Genomic DNA, 23,632 nt, shown 5'->3' on the forward strand with positions numbered 1-23,632 from the left:
TAAGGATTCTATGATTTTGTGCTGCTGAGACAAAGGGAGGGAGGCAGGCTCAGCTCCAGCGATGAGGGTCCTCTTCCCTGCTAGAAAACCAGCAAACAGCCAAGGGAAGGAAGCAAGCAGGACCTGAGGGAATCCATAGCTCCCACTAACCACCACCTGACCCACACTTCCTCACAACCTTTCTAAAAGCCACACAAATGCCCCAGCCCTTCTCTGCCTCACGGACTCACAGGCAAGTGAGAGCTCTTATGCAAAGTATCCAAGAAAGGTCCCATCCCAGCCCCTCCCTGTCTTTCCCAGTATGCCCAGCTGCTTGGCTTCCCTCTTCTCAGCCAACCAAGAGACACCAAATCCATTGGCTACGTCCAAGCCAGGCTGCTTCCAGTTCCCTTGGGTGGGTCTAAGTGGCAGGGTTCATGTGCTGCTGAGATACAGAGCACTCCTGACTCCCAAAAGCTGTCTCCTGACATGGACTGTGTAAATGCTATTGAACCCCCCATTGCCAGAATCTGAACAGCTACTGAACACTGTTGATTCATGTATAATCTGGTGGCTGTGTAAGGTAGCCAGGAAGACAAATGAAAACAGCAGCACACAGACACTGGGCACGTACTTTTTATTCTGGGGATAAAAATTGCTTATACATTTGGCAGCAACTATTTTCATAAAAGACTTTTATAAAAAATGTAAAAATAAGCAAATATTTTCCATTATTAATATAGGAAAATGCTGCTGTGTGAATGGTTACTCTACAACTTACGAGATAAAATACCACCTTAAGGAGATATTATCTTTACAAGTAGTTAAAAAAAAAAAGAGAGAAAGGCAGAGGGCCATCATATTAACAGGCCAGGCACAGAACAGACTTCATTCCACAGAAAGCACTCATCTTGTAAAAGGTAGCCACATATATAAAAAGGCACTTGGTTATTTGGGGCTAAGGAGGAAAAGCCCTTTGTTTCTTTAGCATCGATGTAGCAACACTTCATTATTTGCAGTGAAATGTGTACCTGGACAGGCCCCCAGGAGGCTGGAGATCTGAGTCGGCTGCAGCTAAACTTCACGGGGTGCACTGCAGCGAGCGTGCTGGGGAACACTGTGTGCATTGTAAAAAGCAGTAACTTCAGACAGAATTAAAAACTTCAGCCCAAAACAATGGCCCTGGGAACCAGCTCCTCCTGAGGCCCTGCCTTCATGTACCATTGAGTCGAGTTGGAAAAGAAAAAAAGGCAACTTTAACTCTTGATTAGAATGTAAAGAAACATCGGAGACAATACTGTACATGGTAAGGTGTTGGATGACCTGCTCGGAGGGGAGCAGCCTTCAGTCCTTTGGCAGCAGCCGACAGCACCGATCTCTTTGGAACACGTGTCTGCAGGGTTCCCCTGAAGAGGTAGGAGCAAACCATCCCCACAAATGTTCACTTCGGCTGCTGACTGGTTCGGAGCCCTTCAGGGAAGCGCTACTCTTGCAGACAAAGCACAAAGAACAGCTGTTTGTCTAAGGTCAGCGACAGCTGGCTTCCATTACTCCAAAACTGTCGGGGGAGCTGCAGTATGAATGGCACTACTGTCCCACAGGGCACGTGGGGCACCTCAGCTGGGAAATCTCGACATAGGCTGAAGCTGAGACCAGAGGACAGCCCCAAACCTGTGAACCAAACTGCATGAGGCAATGGTTTCCGAACTATTTGGTCTGCTGCAAAAGCCCAGCTCCTGGCTTCAGGCACACCACTGCTGCTGCTGGAAGCCTGCTTGGGAATCAGTGCTGCAGCCTCCTTTTTGGGAGGGGAAGACAAGGCAGCTCTGATCCAGGGCTGGAGCAAAAGGGACACTTTTCAAAGGGCTGGATGTCATTCCTGACGCAGGAGGACACACACTGCAAACATGTAATGACATGTTTGACACTTATTGATAATCCCATAAAGAGGCAGCATATGGTATCTGGAGGACAGGACACACAGCCACCCTTGGATGGAGGGGAGGGGAGTACTGTGCAAGAATGCTGGGAGCTCATGTTACCAGTTTTTGAAACACTCATGCTCATCCCAAGAGCTTCCCAAAAGGCCTGTATCAGTAGCAGTGCATCTCTTCCAGCATGGGAGTCCATGAAGGCAGTCATGGGCACACCTGGCAGGACGGGGGCATGGGGAAGGTAGTGTGTCAAAAACGGTCAGGCATGTCCCCAGGGAAGACACACAACACTGGAGAGATGTGCCTACAGGCCACCGCAGTGGGAAGACCAGGTCAGACCAGCGTTTTTGGGAGGGGAAATAACAAAACAAACAACCTAAAAGACTATATGTATATATAATCTCATAATACCTGGGGGGGCAGGCAGTGAGAACGCTAAGGGGTGTTAGTGGGTCTGTATAAGACAAAGACTCTTGAAAAGGAAAGGGTGAAGCTGCGTGACAGAAGGTGTCACTTGACCTGCAGGTGTTTTGGGAAGTCCGGCTCACTTGCTGAGCAAGAGTGGCCGAGGGAAGGAAGGGTCTAGGAATGTGGGTGCAGCTCTGAGCTGTGTCAAGACAAGGCAACTTGAACTCAAGGAGAACTAGTAGAAGGTGCTTCAGAGAGAGGTTACGTGGGTAACAGAAGGAGTAACAAAATAAGGATACAAAGCTGGTTTTGGCTAAATTTCTGGAGAAACGACCACAAGATGTATTAAGCTGAAGAGCTGTCTCCCCAAAGAAACGGTGGAACACATATTAAAAGCAGACTGGAGAATCCAGTGCAGACAGCAGTCACATCCAAGGTGCGTGGGAGTTGGTTATAAGTGACCCAGCTGGTCTTCTCCATCACCAGCTTCTACAGTTCTCTGTTTAGCATAAAAGCATACAAGCCTACAGCGACCGCAGTCCCTCCAACAAAAGAACATCCTGGGCTCATTAAGACTCTTGGATACTAAAATGGTTCTTCATTTCCATCCTGGAAGACCTTCATGAGTTCTGGAGTCCACTTTAATTGGGCTTCACCTTGGCCAGCCCTCAGGCGTACACCTGCATGTTGTTCCGCTGCTGCTCTGTCATGTGAGCGGCCGCCGGCCCGCGCTGGTTGTTACCGGGACTGGTTGCCACATCAGACCAGTCAGAGGCAGAGTGTGGGGAAGAGCTTGACCACTGGTCTGGAGATTCGGGCGATGGAGTCAGGTATGGGTGTTCCCCTTGTAAGTGCCGGTTGTGGCTAGGAGTCCGTTCTGTGGCCGAGGAGTAGCAGCTGTGCTGTGAGGGAGGTGTGGGGTACTTCCCCATCGAGCTCTGGAACTGGTGGTAGGCCGGGAGGACCGTCTGAGCCACCTGCCCGTCCTGCTGAGGGATGGCAGCCATGGAGAATGAGGCGCTGGGCAGCTGGGCTAGATCCGGGATCTGATACATGGAGCTAAGAGGACCAGCCATGTTCTGAGCGCAGTTTGACTGGCCCTGCTGTGGCAGTGCTTGCTGGTTTATGCCGCCCTTGGGAACCAGCTGGAAAGTCATGATGGGGGGCAAAGACTCCCTGGACACTCCCAGGTGCTTCGTGTCTGCTTGAACCAAGCCGCTCTGCTGAGAAACACTGGGGTGGGAATGCATCACCTGCGGCACCATGCCAAACATCTCATTGTACTGGGATTCGTTCACCTCCATGCGGTTCATCCACTCAGTGGAAACGTTGCCTGGCCGGAGCCTGCCAAGCCCGCTGTTCGGAGGGGTGGTTCTGTGCTGTGAAAGCAGCTGGCTGACAGATGGGAGTACCGTGCTGGATCCGCGTCCCAAGGGCTGCATCTCGTGGAGGTTGGAGAAGGACATGGTGTGTGCAGCCTGCACCGACGGGGCGGTCAGCAGCGAGCTGGGCGACGAGTGCAACACCCCCGGCGATGGCATCACAGGAGACGATGTTGGTTCGGATGCAAAAGCGTGGGGGGATTCCAGGGAATCAACTGGTGACAGGGTCACTGAGCTCTCCGAAAACTGCCCTTTGCCCTCGCTGAGGGACTTCTTCCTTCTCCTCTTTGCATCTTTGGTGAGGTTCGTGGGCATGATGCCTTTGGCATTCGGTTTTCGTGACTTCTTGCTTAATGATGCGTGTTTCAGATTGAGGAAGGACCTGTTGGGGCCACAGATGACCGGGGAGAGGGCAGAGTTCAGCATGGCCCCGGGGTGCCCCGCAGGGCTGTGTGCCACATTGTACTCGTTGAGAAGCTGCACTATGTCGTGGTGCATCCGATCCTGGGCCACGTCCCGGGGCAGGCGATCCATGTGGTCTGTGATGTCTCGATTGGCAAAATGGTCCAGCAAGATTTTTGCAGCTTCGAAACTGCCTTCCCGAGCAGCAAGGAAAAGTGGAGTCTCTTCCTGAAAACATGGAGAGTAAATATTTTAGAGGCTTCAGTGTGGGGGGAACCTGAGTTACAGCTCACAATCCCTTACGGTGTGGTAACCATTAAACTATTTAAACACTGTTCAATGCAGTGTCACATTAACTGTCACCAAGAACCACCCATTCTAAGAGGTACCCACTTAAAAAGGCAGATTACAGGAAATCATTTCATACACAGCAGTGGAACACAGGCTGAACTATCCCACCAGGAAGGGCACTATTCTGCCATGGGTCCTTGGAGGAACCAAGAAAGCACCTGGTGCCTTTCTCCCCTATTAGGGAAAGGTACAAAGGACTAAAACAGCCCAGTAAGGAAATGTATCTTGTCGGTAGCTCTGAAATTCACTGAGCAATGTATAATAATCAAAAAAAGAAACCTTAGGCAGAGGAAAGAAATTAAGGACTAAGACACAGCAAAAACTAACAGTAAAGCTACAGAATATCTGCACAGTGCAGACTGTCTCTCAAACAGGGGCTCCTCTCCCACATCCACCCTGCACTGAGATCCCTGGAAATATGACAGGACATGACTGCTGCTGCACTGCCAGATCTTTCTCTCTGCTAACTGGAATCCAGCTGTTTGACACCAGAAGCACTCCACCTGGTGCTCTCACACACCATTGATTCTGTATTGCATTCCTTCCCTGCAAGTAAAGCAGGACAGCTTTGATGGCCAGGACTTGGCCAAACAAGAAAGAGAACTGCTCTCCTGTATCAGAAATCCTGTAAGGCATCCAGCACTTGGGGAGAGTTCCAGTCACAGTCTGGGTATGGAAGACCTGCACTGAGCACTCAGTTTAGAAAATCTGAACTTATTTCATTACCAACAGCAAAGAGATGCTTTAAGTTAGGAAGCACAGGCATGCTGAGCACCCCCACACTGTACCTTGTTATCCTGCATGTCTCTGTTGGCTCCGTTTTTCAGCAGTACTAATGTTGCTTCCACATTGTTGACAGCAGCAGCCCAGTGAAGAGCAGATTTACCTGCAGGGAAACCCAACAACTTCAATAACAAACCAAGGAGCTATTTTGCTATTTTCTAGAGCAGATGCTCTAATAACCTACCTGGGGAAAAGAAACAATTGACAGAAAGATTACTAAGCAACTAGGCACTGATTATTGGTGACATTTTCACTTGAAGTGAAATGCAGACAAAAGCCAAGAGGTACAGAGTACACTGAGGGAAGGAAGCAACTTCAGTGCAGCCTGCAGCATGTGAACATGTCCTGAAGAATGGAAAAATCACTTTGGAAATCACCATGCTGTGACGTGCCCCGATGGCACAGGATGCAATGGGACTTTCAGCACTTTTTTACTTTTGTTTTTTAAATAACCTATCCACAGAGTCATATCTCCAGAAAATCCCAGCATATCCAAGCCCATATTTCTTCTGCTTCCCTTTCAGGACTGTCTAACCAAGGCACTGTGCAGCAGCCTGCAGTATGTTACTGCTGAGAGGATTTTGCAGAAGAGCCCGCTGTGTGATTTAGCTACAGAATTCCTGAGCAGCCCACACTCTGGGAGAGCAGAAGCTCACCCCTCTCTGCTCACACCATGACAAATATTTGCCCAGCCCAGTATGTGGTGTTCATGTTACCGTGGTCATCTACAGCGTTCACATCAGCCTGGCAATTAATGAGCTCGGCCACCATTCCTTCCACAGCCAGACGTGCAGCCAGAATTAATGGGGTCGTTCCATCATTCATCCGAGCATCCAAGTCTGTCACTCTGTTACGGATCAGGATCTGGAGAACAGGGGAAGACAGATTTTTTTTTTTTCAATACCACTACAGACCACGACTGAGGATTTTGGCAGAATCTCAAGAGAAACTTTAGAATGACAAAGCAGCCTGAGCACTGAAATGCAAGGACCCAGAAAATAGGTGACAGAGGCAAACAGACCAAATAAATACATGCGAGATGATTCATGCATGCTGAGTTCTTCAAGCTATGAATACCCGAGAAAAGTGGATGTAAAACAGTTTTGCCTGGCCATCACACTGTGGAAGGCACGAGAGCAGGGCTGTGAGAGAACAGAGCGCAGCTTGGGCAGGTTCACACAAATACAGAGCACAGGGTTCTTCAATTGCTGTACCTGGAAGACACCCTGGGCATCAGCAGCCACAGCTGCATGCAGGGGGGTCCGTCCCATGTTGTCCCGTGCATTGGCATCGGCACCAGCATCCAGCAAACGTTTTGCAGCATCTGCTCTCGAGTAACGGGCTGCCAAGTGCAGGGCCATCTCCCCAGTGCGGTCTGTCTGGGCCTGCAGGTTGGCACCCTGATAGATCAAGTCTGTTATTATATTTGCTGAGGAGTCTTCTCCATCCTCGTCATCCTCGCTGATATCGGAGCCGCCCGCCCGCAGAGATGCCAACATAAGTGGAGTACATCCATCTGCAACAGGAAAGATGATGATTAGTAACCTGGTAGAGGTAGCAAAGGCAAGCAAACCCTCCCACAGTCCTCCCTCCTTGAGCACCTACCACTACAGACAATCCCTCCAGTTGTTTTAACCCAGACCTGTTCTCTTACCGTAAAGCCCAACAGAGTTAGGGAGCTATTTTCCCTCCAAGAAGGACTTTTATACCTACTGCATCTAAAGAACTTAGGTGTTTCTTAAACAAGTCAGATCATTCTAAACCAAAAAAAGTTTTGCTGCTGAAGTGGAAACCTTCCACAAAATGTAAAGGCTAGCTAAATTCTGAGAGAGAAGCAAGGGTTATAAAAATCAAAGTCATCAGTCAACTAGGTATAACTATTCACATGGACGTTATAATCACACACCTGGGGAAAAGAAATAATTGACAGAAAAATTATTGAACAACTAGCCACCAATTATTGGTGATGTTTTTGAGATATTAACCTGAAGTGAAATGCAGACAAAAGCCTATTACACACCCAGGTCATCATGAGAAGGACTCTGAAGTTGTGACAGTCAAGCACTCAAAGCTAACAAATGCCCCAGGATGACGCCTGCACCAACCTCATCTTACTTTTATTAACTTCCACGTCCAGAGCCCTAAACAAACTGATCAAGTACACTCCATATTTTCCCAGAACTACACCACATAGGAAGGATCATGGAATGAGATCCAATCCAATACTACAGATCCAGCCCACAGATACAAATCCCTGGAACTCTCACACAGTCTGAGCACTTTGGAAGATACTGGTCTTGCTCTCCACAAGTCTCCAGTGATGGGCTCACACTGATGGCATGTCCACAAAGGCTACATTAACATTCATCCAACCAAGGTCCCTGAATCATCACTGGAAGGAGAAAGGCTCCTCCAAACCTCTAATTTAACTTAGCTCCCTTGAATGAACCTCTCTCTGCTGATAAGAAAGGGTGGTCCAGGAATACTAGCTCATGGTAATGGTTTTTCACCCTTGTTAATACCCTCCCTGATGCAGTGTAATTGAGATTTAAAACATCTCCACATATTTTCAGCAACCCATAAAAATGCCAACTGCTTCAGTTTCAGTAGCCTCTGAACACTGCATGATATTTGCCACCTAAAACCAAAGATTTCAACTGTAGACACTGATGCTTTCTTACTGATGTTACAGCTGTACTCCACACACATCAGAGGCACCTGGAAAGTAAAAAGGTCTGAGATGGCAGAAGTGAACCACTCTGTGCTAAGTGCCCCCCTGGAGCTCTGCAAAGGGGAACGCAAATTTTGCTTCTCCAGTGTGGCTCACTAGCAGAAATACAAGACAATCTTTCAGCAACCACCTGATTTATTCCACGGGCAAGCAGGGGACAGACAACAGCTTCCCTGCCTGCTCAGCTCTCAATCTACAGCGCACTATCTGCACTCCACAAAGCCACGTGGCAGAATTAGGAATCTGTGCACATAAACAAGGTGATGACCTCCTATAGAAGGTAATATACAGAGCTAAATGCCCTGTTCCCATTTCCCCACTTCTGATCACTGAGATTTCTTGACTCTCTACTTTAGGACAGTTCCAAAACTTTCTGGAAATGTACAAGCGTGGGGCAGGGCAGAGGCCAGGCTGTGGCCTCCAGCAGCATTCATGCTCCTCCTAGTGGCTCACCACCACAGAACACACAGCCTTCCACCCAGCTCCTTCCTGAGGATTCAGACGGCAGCGCTGACGTATGGGCCTGGGTTCAGTTCCAAGATCCAGTCCTGTCTATGGACCCTCTCGCCTGTTCTCTAAGCCTATACCTCCTTTTGTGCTTCTCCCTCCCACTGCTGGCTCTGCTCCCTTGTCCCAAATGAATCCTTCTCAGTATTCCAGTCAGGCTGTGGTCTCCTCCGTACTGCCACAACACAAAGAGCAGAGAGACAGAGCACAGAAAGGAGCTTTCCTTCCCTCCTGCACCACAGCTCTGGGGAAAACCCCTTGCAGGATAGGTCTGTCTTGCTCACTCACTGCAGCTGTCCTGGACAATCATGCCTAGCTGCTCCACAGGGACACAGCTACAGCACACACTAAATCCCTGGATTAATTAGTTGCCACCCTCCACAAGTTTCTCAGGTACATGCAGCTCTTTTCAGAGCTTTGCAAGTTGGCCACACATGGATAGTTTTACAAGGCCAGCAAAAGCACATCCAGCTACACCGTCACAATTAAGTGCTTGATGGACTACTAGAAAAAAAAAAAGCTGTGGACACAATGTCTTTTTTCCTCCTTCCAGTTTGTTCTCTGAAAGAGCTGGAAAAGAACTCAAAAGCATCCAGCTGGAGGCAGACACCCAGCACGGAAAATTCCAGTCTGAATCACTGAAGTTTTAGTAACTGAAAAAAGAGGGGCATAATAATAGGGACAGTTCATCAATTTTAATTACAGGTGGTGTTATCAGTTATGCCTATAATTGCATTACCCTGGTTACACACTCACAACAACTCCAGTGAAAAGAATGTCCTCCCCACTCTGGGGGACACAGAGAAAGAACAGCATGGGGAGACAAAGGTTGCAGCAGCATTTTATAAAAACTCTTCTGGTTGCCGTCTTTCAGCAAGACAGACCCCTGAGTACATGTAAAACTTGGAGCAAGACGGTAAAAGTCAGGAGTTCACCAGACAGGTACACCTGAAGGTCTCATATAGGCACAACGTGCTGAAAGCTGGGAGGTAAGGAACCCATGGACAAAATGTCTAGGCAATACTTCTGTTGGATGCTGGACCTTTTGGGTCCCCCTAAACCCAAGAGACTGCAAAAGGTGCTGGGTTAAGAGAAGGAACAAACCTTGGTACTCCAAGGCATTTTGACTTGCATCTCCTCTCTCTAGAAAGATTTCTACTGTTCTACCTGCCACCTGCACTTGTGACCATGATCTAACTCACCCAGCTTCAGATGGCTCCAGCCCAGACACCTGCACCCAAATCAGCCTCAACACACTTCGTAATTAGGGGCAGTGAAGCATTATTGGGGTGTGAGCCACCCAGTCCTCCAGAGACTTCTTGGGACAGAGGGAAACTGCCTCTCAGAAGGGCCCATTTATTCCCTCTGCCTGCAAAGATGAAGGTGGCCAGGACAGATAAAGAGCTATATTAACTGTGAGGAATCCTACCCCTCTCCTTACTAACCCATTAATCCAACACTTCTCAGACTTTTTAAATTATTTCTGCCCCTGACAGCTGCTTGCTTGTGAGGCCAAAGAGGGAGATACCTCAGAGCAGCTTGCTGCAAGTTTCACAGTTGCATCTGAATGGCGGGAAAACAACTACAGGTCAGTATTATTTCATTGCTGTTGTTGGACAAAGCTTTGGGTGAACGTGAAAATAAGCAGTGTGAAGTCTTAAAAACATTATTGCCTGTACTTGGAAAGCTTTTACCCTACCACACAACTAGAAGTTTCAATAGGGGAAATAAAGAAAAGCTTAAATTTGGCAGAAACTGATGGTTTATGTTCTCACACTTGTTACACAAAAATCCCTCCTTCCCTTTGCAGCAGAAAAGACAATAGAAGGGAACTGAGAGAATGGGTTCAGTCATCCTTAAATTGCGTGGAAATATTCCCACAAAACTCAATTAAAAGGAATTGCAGCAGTATCATCAGAATCACCTCTCTACATATTAACAAGGGCCATGGTTGCAACTCTTTCCAACCAGCATAAAGTTCTTGGTCAACTGTCTCCTCTCAGAACTCAGGGGTCAGTTATTACCAAATGACCCACCCAGTCCCTTACCAGCTTATACAGCCTTAGTGCTACACTCATAAAAAGCAGCAGAGTGTTCTCAGTGCATCTAGTGATTTGGGACTGAAAGAGAGCAAGCCTGTGTGCATGGTAAAAAAATCTCTTTCCAAGTTCACAGTTCTGTTATGAATTCAATCAGTTGATCATCCTAAGCTGAGGATATAAATCAGCAAATAAAAAAAAAAAAATCATGAACAATCTTGCTGCACTGCTGCTCTGTTCCAGGACAGATGCCTCACACACTGCTAATCAAGGTATACTTTCTGCCAAGAGTCATCTTATTCAGGAAAAGGCCATCCTTGCTTCCACAACAGATAAAAGACACCCCAGGTATAAAACTTGCTTAGAAAAGTCTGGCATAAATCTCTGCAGTGATCCAGTTGGAGAAGCTGGGGGTAATTTCCAGCACAATTGTGCATTCCAAATTTCTGCCGTAATGGCATTCTGACAATACAATTTAGGCATGCACTGTTATAAAGGAGATCTAATAGCTGTAGTTCCTACAGGTGTTTGCTAAGTGAACTCTTCTTCCCCTGGTTACATGAGATTCCACGTACTACAGACCATGATCAGCTTTCTTTTCCAGAGTGTATATTGAGCTTTCCTTGAGTACCATAACAATTTCTCCTGGTGTTCCTGGATACCCCATTTAATTTTTAACATCAGCAGTCCCAGCCACTGGACACAGGGGAGGTAGATCAGTGGCTGGCTGGCAGAACACAGGGACACTCAGAGTACTGACCTGGCCCTCTGACATTGACATCCAGAACATCCACTTCTTGATCCGCTTGCGGTGGTGTCAGGGCAAGTGAGGTGCTCCCGCAGACATCTGCTGCCTCCAGGTGCTGCTGTGTCCACTGGCGCTGGTCTATCTGCTCATCCCCTTCCGGGAGCAGGGCTTGGTCCTCAGCCTGAGCACAGGAAATAAGCAGTTGCTTTCAAAACACCTATCAAGTGGCCAAAGATGCTGAAAGTTCTTTGTGTTTTCTTATTTTTTATGGCGTTTCCTGGGTTTTGTGGGAGATTTTTTTGGTCGTGTTTCAGTTTTTGTTTGTTTTGTCATTTCAGGGTTTTTGTTTTAGGCCAGTGAAGGTGTCCATTTATCTCTGTTTGGCATTCTCAGCTCTCACACTCCCACCATACATTATCAGGCAAGACATTACATGAACCTCCTTGTCCCTTTTGCTGCAGCAGAGCCTGGGCAGGGAGAGGACACTGGAACAGAAGGTACCTCCTTTCTCCACTGGTCTGTGGTGGCAGTGTTAACCTGGGGATTTGCCCCTCAGATACTATTAGTTATATATCACAAATTCCTAAGTAAAGGCAAGTTTTGGGCAAGGGGCGTACTCAGGAAGTTGATTCAGATGTTTCTCACTAGCAGTTTCAGGTGATATTCAAGTCTTGGAGCTCTCCTTACCTTTGCTCTCTTTGGCTGAGGTCCACCATCACCTGCCCAGTGTTCAGTTGTTCCAGAATTAGCCAGGTTACCCTCTGGTATCTGGACTGTCAGATTTCTAACAAACAAGGAGAACATATCACTTTGCAGGCTGAGCAGGTGCTGCTACTGCTACTTACACTACCCTGCAGAGACCAAGGGGGAGTCCTTGCAAGCTTGGTAGCTTGCAAACAGAGAGACCAAGAAATCAGAAATCTCGGGCAGCCAACAGTGGCATTAAATGCATTTAGAACTGCAAACTTGGTTAATTCCATGGAAAGCCAAAACTGAATAAATGGCATTCTTCTTTTGAAACTTTCCATTATTTTTGAGTCACATCTTCATTGCATTGAGCTGGATATATTAAAGATTTGTTGTCACCTATCAACCTAAAAATGTCTCACCTATTCCAGGAGGAAATTAGGCAAACAGTACACACCCACTGAACTAAACAGAGTGTCAGAAAACCAAATATAACCAGGAGATCAGATTCCTTACTGGCATTTTATACATTACAGTTAAAGTTCTTCTGTCCAAAACAGATGTGTTAAAATTTAGAGAAATGGCCTAAAAAGTTCTAGCTTAAAAGGAAGCTTTCTCTATGGGGTTAAGTGCCTTTGATGGAAGGTTTACACACCACATTCTCAAAATCCTCTAACACACTCACAGACAGAATGTCAGTGGCCTAAATGCAAACTTACTTGAGTCCAACAGCATCTTCCCCAACCGGCTCTCTGCGTTTGTGATTACTGGGATCCCTGCGCAGGATAAACCCCTCTGGGAGCCACAGAGAACCATGTTTGCGCTTACGTTTTGCCATCATCACACCCAGCAGAAGGATTAAGAGGATGATCAAAGCTGCCACAGCAAGCAGGTAAAGCAACTGGGTCTTCGGTGGTGACAATGGTTCGCCTAAAAGTTCCAGTTAAAATACAAGTGAGATTAACAAAGTGGAGACAATGATCTTCAATTTAGACTTCCTTTTCTCACTCACAATCTTCCCCAGAGTGCGTATTGTCTCTATACGGAGTTTAGGCTCTGCTGCAATTGTTGTAAGAGAATATCGTGTCTTTTTGGCTCCCCTTGGTCTGGTTTCTCAAAATATTTTTTAGAGGATATGACTGCTGAACGGAAGATCTTGCTCCTTCCTCAAGAATCCTGCTGTCTGCTGACAGCCACCCTCACTCAGCATAGAGAGGGTTGATCTACATGAATATATGAAAGATATGAGTATGACCCACCTAGGAATAGTGATAATACCCATCTAGTAAGATGTTGCAGCCAAGCCTCAGACCAAGGGAGAGGGGAGCAGAAATCAAAGGGATTACATACTGCCAGAGGAGAAAACATCTGGTAGACTAGACTCTAATGGTACCTTTTCCATTGAATTCATGGCTTAGAGCACATAAATGGTTTTTAGTGCAGAGATCACCACTGCAGTGCATGGCACACTGCTGCAGCACATGAGAGATTACTGTTTCTACAGCTGTTAAAATGACTAGGCTCCAAATTATATGCCCTGCCTTACTAACCAGATGTCCTCTCAGAGCACGTGGCACATACATATTCCTGTAACTGGGGATGAACATGTTAGCTCCCAGAAACCATGCTGAACAGCAAGACACACCACTATGATGATCAATAATCTGAGCAAGTATTTTGCAAGCCCAAGGTTGATGACTGCCTTCCTCCGTAAGCGATTTTCCCTCTGCAGTTACTCACTTTGGACAGACACAAAAGGATAGGGCAACATGCCCTTGATGGCCTGAGCAGCTAAGAGAGCTGCAGCAGCTTCCGTGTTGTGAAAGCATTGCTCTGAATCCTCTGCACACTGGCGGTTGTCAATCTCCAGGAACACCTTGGTGCTGCAGAGACACAATAAGAGGGCACAGAAATCAGCGACAGAAACTTTTGCCAAAGCACTGGATTAAACCGCAGCCTTTTATGTCAATCTTTCTACCCCAACACTTGGTTGGGCAGTTGCAACGACTTTGCATTTCCCCATTTAAAAAACAAACTAGAGACCTAGAAAGCCTAGAACGTCCCACACACCTGCAAGCAAAAGTTACCAGCACAACAAGGCCAGAGGAACACCAAGGCATCCACTCACCCAATGACCTCTTGCTCTAGTTCTCTGTGTTTGCGAACGACCGCAAGCGATCGACGACTCCGAGCTGCCGACTTCTCCCCGTAGTACGGGAATACCATGGGGTTTCCCTGGGAGTCCAGCTTGATCCTCAGATTGGTGTGCAGAAGCGTTCCCAAAGTGCGCAGGAAGCTGCGAACATCACCCAGCAGCTCGTCGGGGGGCATCAGGACCACGATGATCAGGGTGCCCTCTGCCAGCTTCTCAGCTTTGTCACCAGCACAGTCCAGCCCATCCCAGCCACACTCCTCACTGTTGCAGCCCTGGTCACAGCGCCCATCTGCGTAGTGATCTGCACAGTACTTGTCATACCTAAAACAGTGAGAGGGTTACAGGCAGCACAGGAGGACAGGCACGCTCTGCACAGCACACCTGCAGTCCAGAGGCCAAGGTCTTACGCTCTTCACCGTCATTTGAGGTAAAATAACACTCATAATCAGGATACAATGAGAAGAAATGCAACCCCAGGATAAAGCTTGCAACCCAGCAGGGTGAAAGGAGGAAGCACAATAATCCATGGTTCAATTCTGGTAACAGTGGAAGAGAACTGCTTATTCTGTTTACTAAGGTATTTAACACCTCCTGCCTGCCTCACCAAGGAAATTTATCACAGCAAAGCTGTAGCATTTATCACAAATTACTGAAGAGAAAGAACTGCCACAATAAACAAGCTAGAAACACATTCAGTGGCAGCAAATACAGTTGGGATAAAAGTACAGGTATTGCTGGTAATGAGCAAAATTCAGGACAGGAGGCAGTACTATTAAAATCTAGTACAAGGTGAAATGCCTCTTATTTACATTTCCAGGGAAAGCAGGGCACATCCATCAAGAAAGTTAACACATTACCATTGTTCAGGTTATCGATTCAGTGCATAGCACACAAATTCCAAAAACAGTCGAGAAGTACACAAAGCAGCAGAAACTCCTTGATGCCAAAAACTTTCAGCAAGGACCAGCAACAGAAACAATGGAAGAGAGGGGAGCAGCAGGCAGAGCACTAGCCGGAGCTATGTTAGTCACACACAAAAACCATTCTCAGGATCAAGCCTTACTTGCATGTTCTGCTATTTGGCTGACACTCAAAGTTGTCAAACAGGCACTCGGGTGTGTTGCAGAACTCGTCACACTGTCCATTGAAAAGCATCCAGCAGCGCAATGAGGAGGAGCAGTTGGCCCAAGGATCTTCCATTGTGAGGGAGCAGTCGCCTCCATCCCACTGGCACGCATGAGTGTTACAGTCTTCATCACAATAGCCATCTCTTGCTTTTTCTGCACACTGGGAATCCAAACATCCTCGGGGCTCCGGGCTGAAAGTTACGGGCTGTTCACACTGGCTGCCCTGGGTGTGGACAGGGCACTGACAGTAATAGTAAGGAGGTTGAGAATGAGGGTGGCAGCTCCCACCATTCTGGCAGGGGGCACTGGCACAACCCGTGTTTGTCTGGCATTCCTCTCCCACAGACAGCTTGGGGCAATAGCACCGTGGACCAGACGATGTCTGGATGCACTGCTCCCCCTTCTTGCATTTCACTTGCCCACAGGTACTGTGGCTGCTGAACTCACATTTTGCTCCAGAATAACCCTATGTGGGGGGAAAAGGCAAAACAATCAGTCTCACAAACTTATTCTTCAATGCTCTGAGGGCTGGAGGCAAGGTGTCATATGCAAACTCTTTCTCCCCTGTAACTCCTGTAGCCTCATTGCAGGAGCCATGACTTTCTGGACCTAACCTCAAGGATAAACTAGGAAATTACATTTTGAAATGAGCTTAGAAGAGCCACGAACAAGGGGAATCTTGCAGTAAGCACAGAAAATACAGGACAGCAAAAGAATTGTCAGAACTTAATGCTAGGTTTAAGACAGAAAAGCCAGATATCATGCCTCAACAGCAGACTTTTCTGGGGTAACAACTGGCTGCATCGCTTTCCTAGGGCACCTGAAAGCCCTGGGTTCCCCAGCTCAGTAGATAAACTAAAGGATGTGGGTTAAAGTGTGTCCAAAGACACAGCTTTGCAAGTGGTACAGAAAAGACAATCTTCCTCTACAGTGAACCAGTGAAACTAGTGAGACTGTAGCCAGGGAGCTCTACAGCCGAGGCAGGCAATCCAGTCTCAGGGTACGGTGCTTACCGGAGGACACTGGCAGATGAACCCATCCGGCATATTGCTGGCAACAGCACAGGTCCCGCCGTTCTGGCAAGGCTTCCGGGGACACACATCTATTACACTCTCACAGTGACGACCTGAGATGCAGACACAGGGAAAAGAGAACAGAGAAACGTGTGTCTGTGCACATCAAAAAGCCATCACAAAGCAAAACACTCCCATAAACGGCCAGCGAGCGGAGCACTCCAGCGAGACCTTCCCCTCCAAAGAGGTAGGGAGCATCTCTTCTGATAACACATGCTCCCTAAGTAGGTGCCTAAGCAGTGGTAGAGGAAGGCACAACCCCAGAATCCACAAAGTGTATTTGGAGACAGCTGTCCTTGTCTGCCTCCTTGAGAACATGCACAACACAGCACAAAGAATTTGCTGCTGCCACTTCCAAGTCAACCAGGCACAGAGGCTGAAAGTGATGTACCACACCAGTTTGGGGGTTCCTAGGTCTTATTTACTTCTTGGGAGATGCTCACTGAGGGCAAGTCACACTCTAAAATAATGAACAACCCTCAGGACCAGATGCAACATGAGTGAACAGGAGAAGCAAGCAGTGTCTCCTCGTACTGATCAGCCAGACAGAGGTCTTACTGCACTGATCAGCTTTGCAGCAGCTTCCAGAGTCAAACTCTGACAACAGAGTTTTAAAAATGAGGATGACCCAAGTATGACTTGGACCCCCAAGGAAAACATTAATAGAAGTCTCCAGACATGGGCAGCCAAGGTTGCTTGCAGACAGCAGCAGACAGGGCAGGATGGCCCACAGAGTCCTGGCATCCTCAGTCATAAACCACAGCAAAGCTGCCCGTCCCCTCCCAGGCAGAAGGGTCAATGTGGAATGTGCAGACAGACAGCTAGAGGAGGAAGCATGCCCCCCTCTGTGCCTAACATTTCCAGACAGATTTCATGTCTGAGACATAGCAGCTCTCCTTGCTCCTCCTGGGGTGCAGCAGGTCTGCATTCCCCACACCGCAAGTTCCAGCAACCCTTCCATGAGAGCCAGAAGCAACATGAGGCATAATTAATAAAAGCAAGCTTAACAGACAGGCTTAAATATAATCCTATCTGATGACCTGCATCAGAGTCCCACCAGCACCACTCCTCTCACACACTGCTCTTTTAGGAACTTCTTTTGTCAGTCTAGGTAATGCTTTCAAAAACTACTACATGAATTCTTCAAATGTATGTCTCTGTGATTTCTTTCCATCTGAAGCTCACAAATTTAGTGGAAAATCACAGCATCTTTAAATTTTAAGAAAAAATAAGGTAAAGCATGCAGAGGTCACTGGTAAGCAGGGAAAATGAAAGGTTTTAATGGAGGAAAACTGAATACATAGGAAGTTAAACTGACATAGAAAATGGAAAGCTGAAAGTTAAGACACATCTGGAGAGTATTAGACCAAACTTAAGCCCAGTGGGAGGCAGAAAGCAGAACAGCAGCAATACTAACAAAGAATAGATCTAGAGAGAGTGAGACGTAAGTCTGCACAGCGTGAAATTCTTGCAAAGTTGTGACTCAAAGTTGGATTGTGGAAGGATCACTAAGCTAGGAATGTCCCGCCTGTCTATGCAGAGTATTCCATCCTGACCACATCAGCAATGTAAAGAAGAAAAGGGGGCGAGGAATAGAAAAGGAGGCCAAAAGCTAATTATGGATACCATGACACTGATTTATAGAGAAAAACCATACGCTGCTTCGCAAAAGGAAAAGCCATGGAGAAGGTGACACATGAACAGTTACACTTCTAATACTAGAAATGTGAAATTATGAAGGAGAGAAAAGTATCATAGAAAAAAAAATTCTGGCAGTCAAGTGTCTCAGGAGATTGCTTTGTCTGAGGCAGCTCTGGAAGCCAAATTTCTTAGAAGTTTTAAAACAAAGACTGGTTTAAAAACTGAAGCATGGTGTAGGGAAACAAAAGATACTGTTAAGTGAAATGACTAGATAACACCACTGCCAGAGAGGGAAAGAATTACCATTTTTCAAGATACTACAATGAAATGGATAGCATGTTTATGACTACTCACCCGTAAAAGCACTACGACAGATGCACCTATAATCGTTTGTCAGCTGGACACAGTCCAGACTTCCACGAGGGTTACAGGGATTAGAGAGGCACTCGTTGATATCTCCCTCGCATCGCTCGCCTGCAAAGCCTTGGGGACAAAGGCAGCTGTAGCTCCCGATCTGGTCGATGCACTGCCCTCCATTAAAGCAGCGGGGTACTCCTGAGTCTGAAATGCAGTCATCCACATTCTCCTCACAGAAACGGCCTGTCAGGACAGTAAAGAGGGACAATTTGAGGATACAGTGCCATTGCCTCCTTTCCTACACTGCTTGTCAAGTTTCAAGACCATGTCACAAACAGTCCCTGAAACAAACAGATAAAGATCCCATCTTAATGCACTGCAGACCCTCTGCAGACAGACAGCCTCGGATCAGGCCTAGGGAGCATGTGTTTTAGATCCAGGCTGTCCTCAATGCTAGGCCATACTGGTATTTAGCAGCTTTCATACTTGAATTAATTTAAGGGCCTAATTAAAAACACAAAACCAAATCAAACCCAAAAAAGATGCACTCAATTTAGCCCTGTGACTGAGCACAGACCAAAAGCCCTGTGCTGTCCTTGAAAGGCTGTGAGGTGCCACCGGGCACTTAACTTCAGGTAACCTTGAAACTGGGCAAAGAGCATTTGTAGCAACAGCATTAAAACAAGCAACAGCAAACCTACAAAAAACCACTGATTCCTGCAGTTTGGATTCTGGGGACCTACAGTAAACCCTCACCACTGGCTAGGGAGGGCAGTTTCTCCTCTCTACAGGGTTCCCTTTCGAAGGACAAGGTCTGGTGCTGGTTTTACCTTCACTGCACAGTGTAACAGATACAAAGGGACAGAGAGGGTAAGCTGAGCAAGTACTTTTGTCTGTTAATACTGTTGATTCAACCAGAGCAAGTAAAAATCATTCACTAAATATGGAGGATGCTTATACTAGCAGCAGTAAGGTGTTAATTTCAAACTAGGCCAGGGACAAAAGCTAAGTATCCTAAGTAATTGTATCAATCTCCTCCAGTCCCTTTCACTTACTGGAAAAAAACTGTGGCATCCAAAAAGTAATTAATCTCAACAAATAAAGGTTGAAAGATTAAAAATAGTACACTCAGAACCTCTCAAAGGAGGGTGGGGGATTTAGTACAACACAGAAATTGAGGCAATGCAGATACTGGTACATGCATACAAACTTCGATGTAGTGACATAAGTAGCTCGATTTTTGGTTTTTTTTTCTTTTTTTTTTTAAACCGAAGAATAAAATTAAGAACAATATATAAAGAATTGCTAATGTAACGATTTACAATGAAATAAACACTCATCCAGACTGGGAGATGTGCTGACAGTCACACTAAAGTGAATGAACCAGTAATATGCATGTGCAGGAGGCAAATATATTAGGTTTTATAATTTCACTTATATTTACTTTATCAATCAAGTTCTGACACACAGCTTAAGATTTTGCCTACATTGAGATGACACACTTCAGAAAGAAAGACTAAGTTCAGAGATATGTAAAATTTTAACTGACTTGAAAAGTAAACCTAAGGAAAAAAGTCAAGTTAGAAAGCATTCACCAATGGGTTAAAACGTGCAATCCTGAATATTTTCAAAGGTAAAAGTCAGGGACATCAGGTCAGATATAACATGGAAGTGAAAGGTTAGGTTTCAAGAAACACAACATTAACCAGGCTGTGGAATCTTACTTACTGAAAATTACCAATATAGGACTGTGGACTACTATTTTTTTTATTTTTAAAGTAGCTTTTAATGACAGAGCTCGAATTTGCTGAAATAGTTTAAGGCAGCCTAGAGGCACTGAACTTCTTTTCCACAAAAGACTCCAGGACAGAGGACAACACAGGGCAAAAATTTAAAAAAATAAAGGACACTGGAAATTACAAGAGAACTAAACAAATTTCCTGTCTATTTCATAGCATCTTAGCAAAAAAAGAAACCTTGGATTTACTATATCAAAACAGACAGGGTTGGAAGAGACCTTAATGGTAATCTCGTCCATCCCCATTGCCAAAGATGGATCATACATTCCCAAAGGACACTGCCATGACCTATTCCTTTAAAAGAAAAAAAAAGGGGGAAAAAGCAGCATTTATTTTTAAAGAACAAATATGTATCTCAAGGGATTCAGTGTACTTTGGGAACATTCTTCAAAGAACATAATGCATTCCCTTTAGACTCTGTGTCACGAAACCAGTGGCCAGAAAGGAAAATTCACTCTTGTAATATTCACTTAATTGCTGAGCTTCATACCCCGAGTTCCTGGTGGACAGGAGCACTTGAAATGATTGACAAGGTCGATACATGTCCCTCCGTTCTGGCAGGGTTGAAACTGGCACTCATCCACTTCATATTCACAGTTGACACCCTGGTATCCAGCCACACACTGCCAGCATAGAAATAAGTGTGAATAATCTTCTAAAAGATATATTAGTAGACATCTGAGAAAGGCTAACACAGACAAAAGGAGCCCTCAATGGGATAGATTAGGACTGCCTTTGTAGCTAAATAACTGCAAGTGATCTCAAGGGCTGCACAGCCAGCAGCTTAAGCACACAACTCGGCCATGTGACACTCAACAGCACTCTGCATGTTTGAATTCGAGTGGCTTTGCTGCAAAACAGAGCAATCAAATCCTGATACCCTTTAGCACTGAAATTGTCTTAGTAGTTTTGGTTTAAGGTTTACATAAAACTCATCCTTTCCCTCTGGGCACGAGCTTCCAAGGTGTTCTACCATTCTGAAAGGCTTGGGAACGTTAATATACCATAATCTCATGGCCTACACTGCTCTCTGCATCAGCTGTAAGAAACAGAAAGCAGTGGAAGGCATTTCCCACCCTGAGAGGCAAACGGATACTTTGCCCATCCAATAGGGAGAATAGAATATTCCTTTAATGCATTTTACATGTATTTTAATATAAACCACAACTCAGGAAAAAAGTCTTTCCACGTAAGAACTCCACCTCCAATGAGACAAAGAGTTCAAATGCCCAGCAACCACAGCTCCCTATAATCATATCTCTTATTTCACTCTTAAAAACCTCTCAGGAGCACTGCTTCTGCTACAGCCAAATTAAGAATTTCTTCCAAGTGCAAGTTGCTTCCATCCCCTCTTTGGAAGCTATTCTACCACTTGCATGTGTTTCTGATTTCTTTTGATTCCCTTGCATTACAATGCCCTAAATATTCAGACCTCTTCCTACTAAACCACCATGCCTTACCTCGCACTGGTATCCACCCAGGTGATCCCGGCAGGTAGCTCCGTTCTGGCAGGGGCTGGAGTCACACTCATCCAGCTGCACTTCACAGTAGCTGCCTGTGTAACCCACCTGGCACTGACAGTGGTGTGTGTTTCCAACATTGAGGCAATGACCAGAGTGCTGGCACAACTGGTCCACTGGGACTCCTGAAACGAAGTTAAATAAAGTGAGCAAACACATAAAACACACTTGCTGCCAGTGCTGGTAGCTCAGCCAGGAGTGAATATGGCTAGACCCAACAAACTGAAAAGCTGAACCTTAAAAATTGGAGAGTTACTCTTTAAATTACAGTGGATCAGAACCAAAACTGGCTTCCAAGTGAAGTCACTGCTCTGTCCTCATTGGATCATGGGCACCAACACTGCCATGAAGTATTTGTATTGCTGTATTCTTTTATCACTGGCTGGTGAATATGCATCTGAAGCATTACTGCTCCTATACAAAGGTTCAACGTTTGTACCTAGAATGTCTGCAAAAGGTATGGGAGGCTGACACCCTTCTCCTTTGACACTGAATCTACTTGTTTGGACTTCCTGGACAAAAAATGGCATGACACTGTCCATCTGCCTGGGCTACAAGTCACATTCCTGGACAAAATGCACTTTAACCAGATCTTTCATATGTACATCATCTAAAGCAGAAATTTACTACTTTGGGGGGCATGGTATAACCTATATAGCTAAATAGTGCACTTGGAAGCCAGTGTTTTCTGCAAAAATACCTACACAGATCATGAGTTACAAGGTGCAATAAACACAACCTTGCTGAGAGTATTTTACTTTAGAAGTGACTGTGATCAACCATGTAGAGGCAAAGCTCTCTGGGATTTCCAGTGCATGCTGTGTCTGTCCACAGGTGCAGGGGGGGAAGGAGGCGCAGATTTAATGATGCATGGAGAAATGTTTTCAATTAAAGCACAGAGGATGCTCATTTACCTCTCTGTGAAGCTGCCACCTGACACGACACATTGGGCACATCGCAGTAAGCACCAGTCCAGCCAGACGGACAGACACAGCGAGTCTGGGCCAGAGTCTGGACACATGTGCCTTTATTCTTACAGGGAGACTTGCTGCACAGATCCATAAGTGTCTGCAAAGAAAAAAAAAAAAAACACATGACATGTGGCACAGGAGGAAACACTACTCAGAGAAAAAGTTCAAGACACAAAGGAAGGAAGGTCTGCAGTACTGGTTCCATATGGCACTGGAAAGAACGGGACAGTACTTCCCAAGTCTAAGCCAGGTGCTTCACTAGCAGTCTCACATCCATAGGAAAGTGCAAATGCACACAGGAGGAAACCCCACATGGCAACATTATTTCAAGAGTAAGCTGATCCTCACACCTTCCTATGGAGATGGATCCTGGGCTGGCTGGGTTTGAGAAAATTCAGTTTTATCTCAGACTAGGCCTCTAGTTCCACATTAGCAGGAGGTTTCCAGCTACCAAGAGCAACAGGTACCCCTTCTTTTCCCAAACTCTTCCTATTTTCACTGCCTTTTGAGGATGACAGATGTGTTCCACATTTCCATCTTTGCTCTCCCTTTTTATCATACCCGCTTTTGGCCTCATTTGCTCTAGTATGGTCTGAATTTTTCTGTCTTCTGGGATTCAGCTGAAACCCCACAACAGTTTTATGAACTGAAGATGGGCTAAAGTCTACTGCTTTTCTTGATTCCTTGTATAAATAACAGGTTTCCAAACAAAGAGCCTAGAACTCAGTAAATCATCATATGAAAGTGGAGTAAAGACCCAAAATAACTCTATCTGACGTAATATAAACCAGTCACTAACCATAATTTCCTTTTTAAGCACTTCATCTTCAAATTAATACAGTTATTTGATTCACTTCAAGCTGACTTGAGGGAAGGATGAGGTTTTTTAAGTGGGTAGTACTGAATTTTGGCTGTAAAATGCAATTTCAATTGCAGAAAGTTCTGCTTTTCAGATGCAAACTGTCTCCTCACAAGATTAAAGTAAAAAAATCTGTGCTTTCACAGGCAACCAAAAAGAAACTTGGAATTAAGTTTTAT

The 23,632-nt window shown here is 45.9% G+C and overlaps 1 protein-coding gene across 1 annotated transcript in view; it reads right to left on the reverse strand.

Annotated features, from left to right (window-relative positions):
- Positions 1-599: 599 nt before the first annotated feature.
- The window catches only part of NOTCH2 (notch receptor 2), an 84,850-nt gene continuing 61,817 nt past the window's right edge, over positions 600-23,632 (reverse strand). Inside the window, exons 19-33 of the mRNA XM_027658467.1 lie at positions 22,538-22,691; positions 21,564-21,748; positions 20,594-20,726; positions 18,302-18,547; positions 16,247-16,359; positions 15,170-15,699; positions 14,080-14,427; positions 13,692-13,834; positions 12,671-12,881; positions 11,952-12,048; positions 11,277-11,445; positions 6,454-6,755; positions 5,956-6,103; positions 5,245-5,342; positions 600-4,333 (exon numbers count right to left, since the gene is read on the reverse strand). Of these exons, the coding sequence (XP_027514268.1) occupies positions 2,990-4,333; positions 5,245-5,342; positions 5,956-6,103; positions 6,454-6,755; positions 11,277-11,445; positions 11,952-12,048; positions 12,671-12,881; positions 13,692-13,834; positions 14,080-14,427; positions 15,170-15,699; positions 16,247-16,359; positions 18,302-18,547; positions 20,594-20,726; positions 21,564-21,748; positions 22,538-22,691 (4,221 nt within the window). The 3' untranslated portion in view covers positions 600-2,989. The remainder of the gene's footprint in view (positions 4,334-5,244; positions 5,343-5,955; positions 6,104-6,453; positions 6,756-11,276; positions 11,446-11,951; positions 12,049-12,670; positions 12,882-13,691; positions 13,835-14,079; positions 14,428-15,169; positions 15,700-16,246; positions 16,360-18,301; positions 18,548-20,593; positions 20,727-21,563; positions 21,749-22,537; positions 22,692-23,632) is intronic.

Source organism: Corapipo altera, unplaced genomic scaffold, assembly GCF_003945725.1.
Source record: "Corapipo altera isolate COAL_440 unplaced genomic scaffold, ASM394572v1 79, whole genome shotgun sequence".
In the NCBI taxonomy this organism is placed as follows: Eukaryota; Metazoa; Chordata; class Aves; order Passeriformes; family Pipridae; genus Corapipo; species Corapipo altera.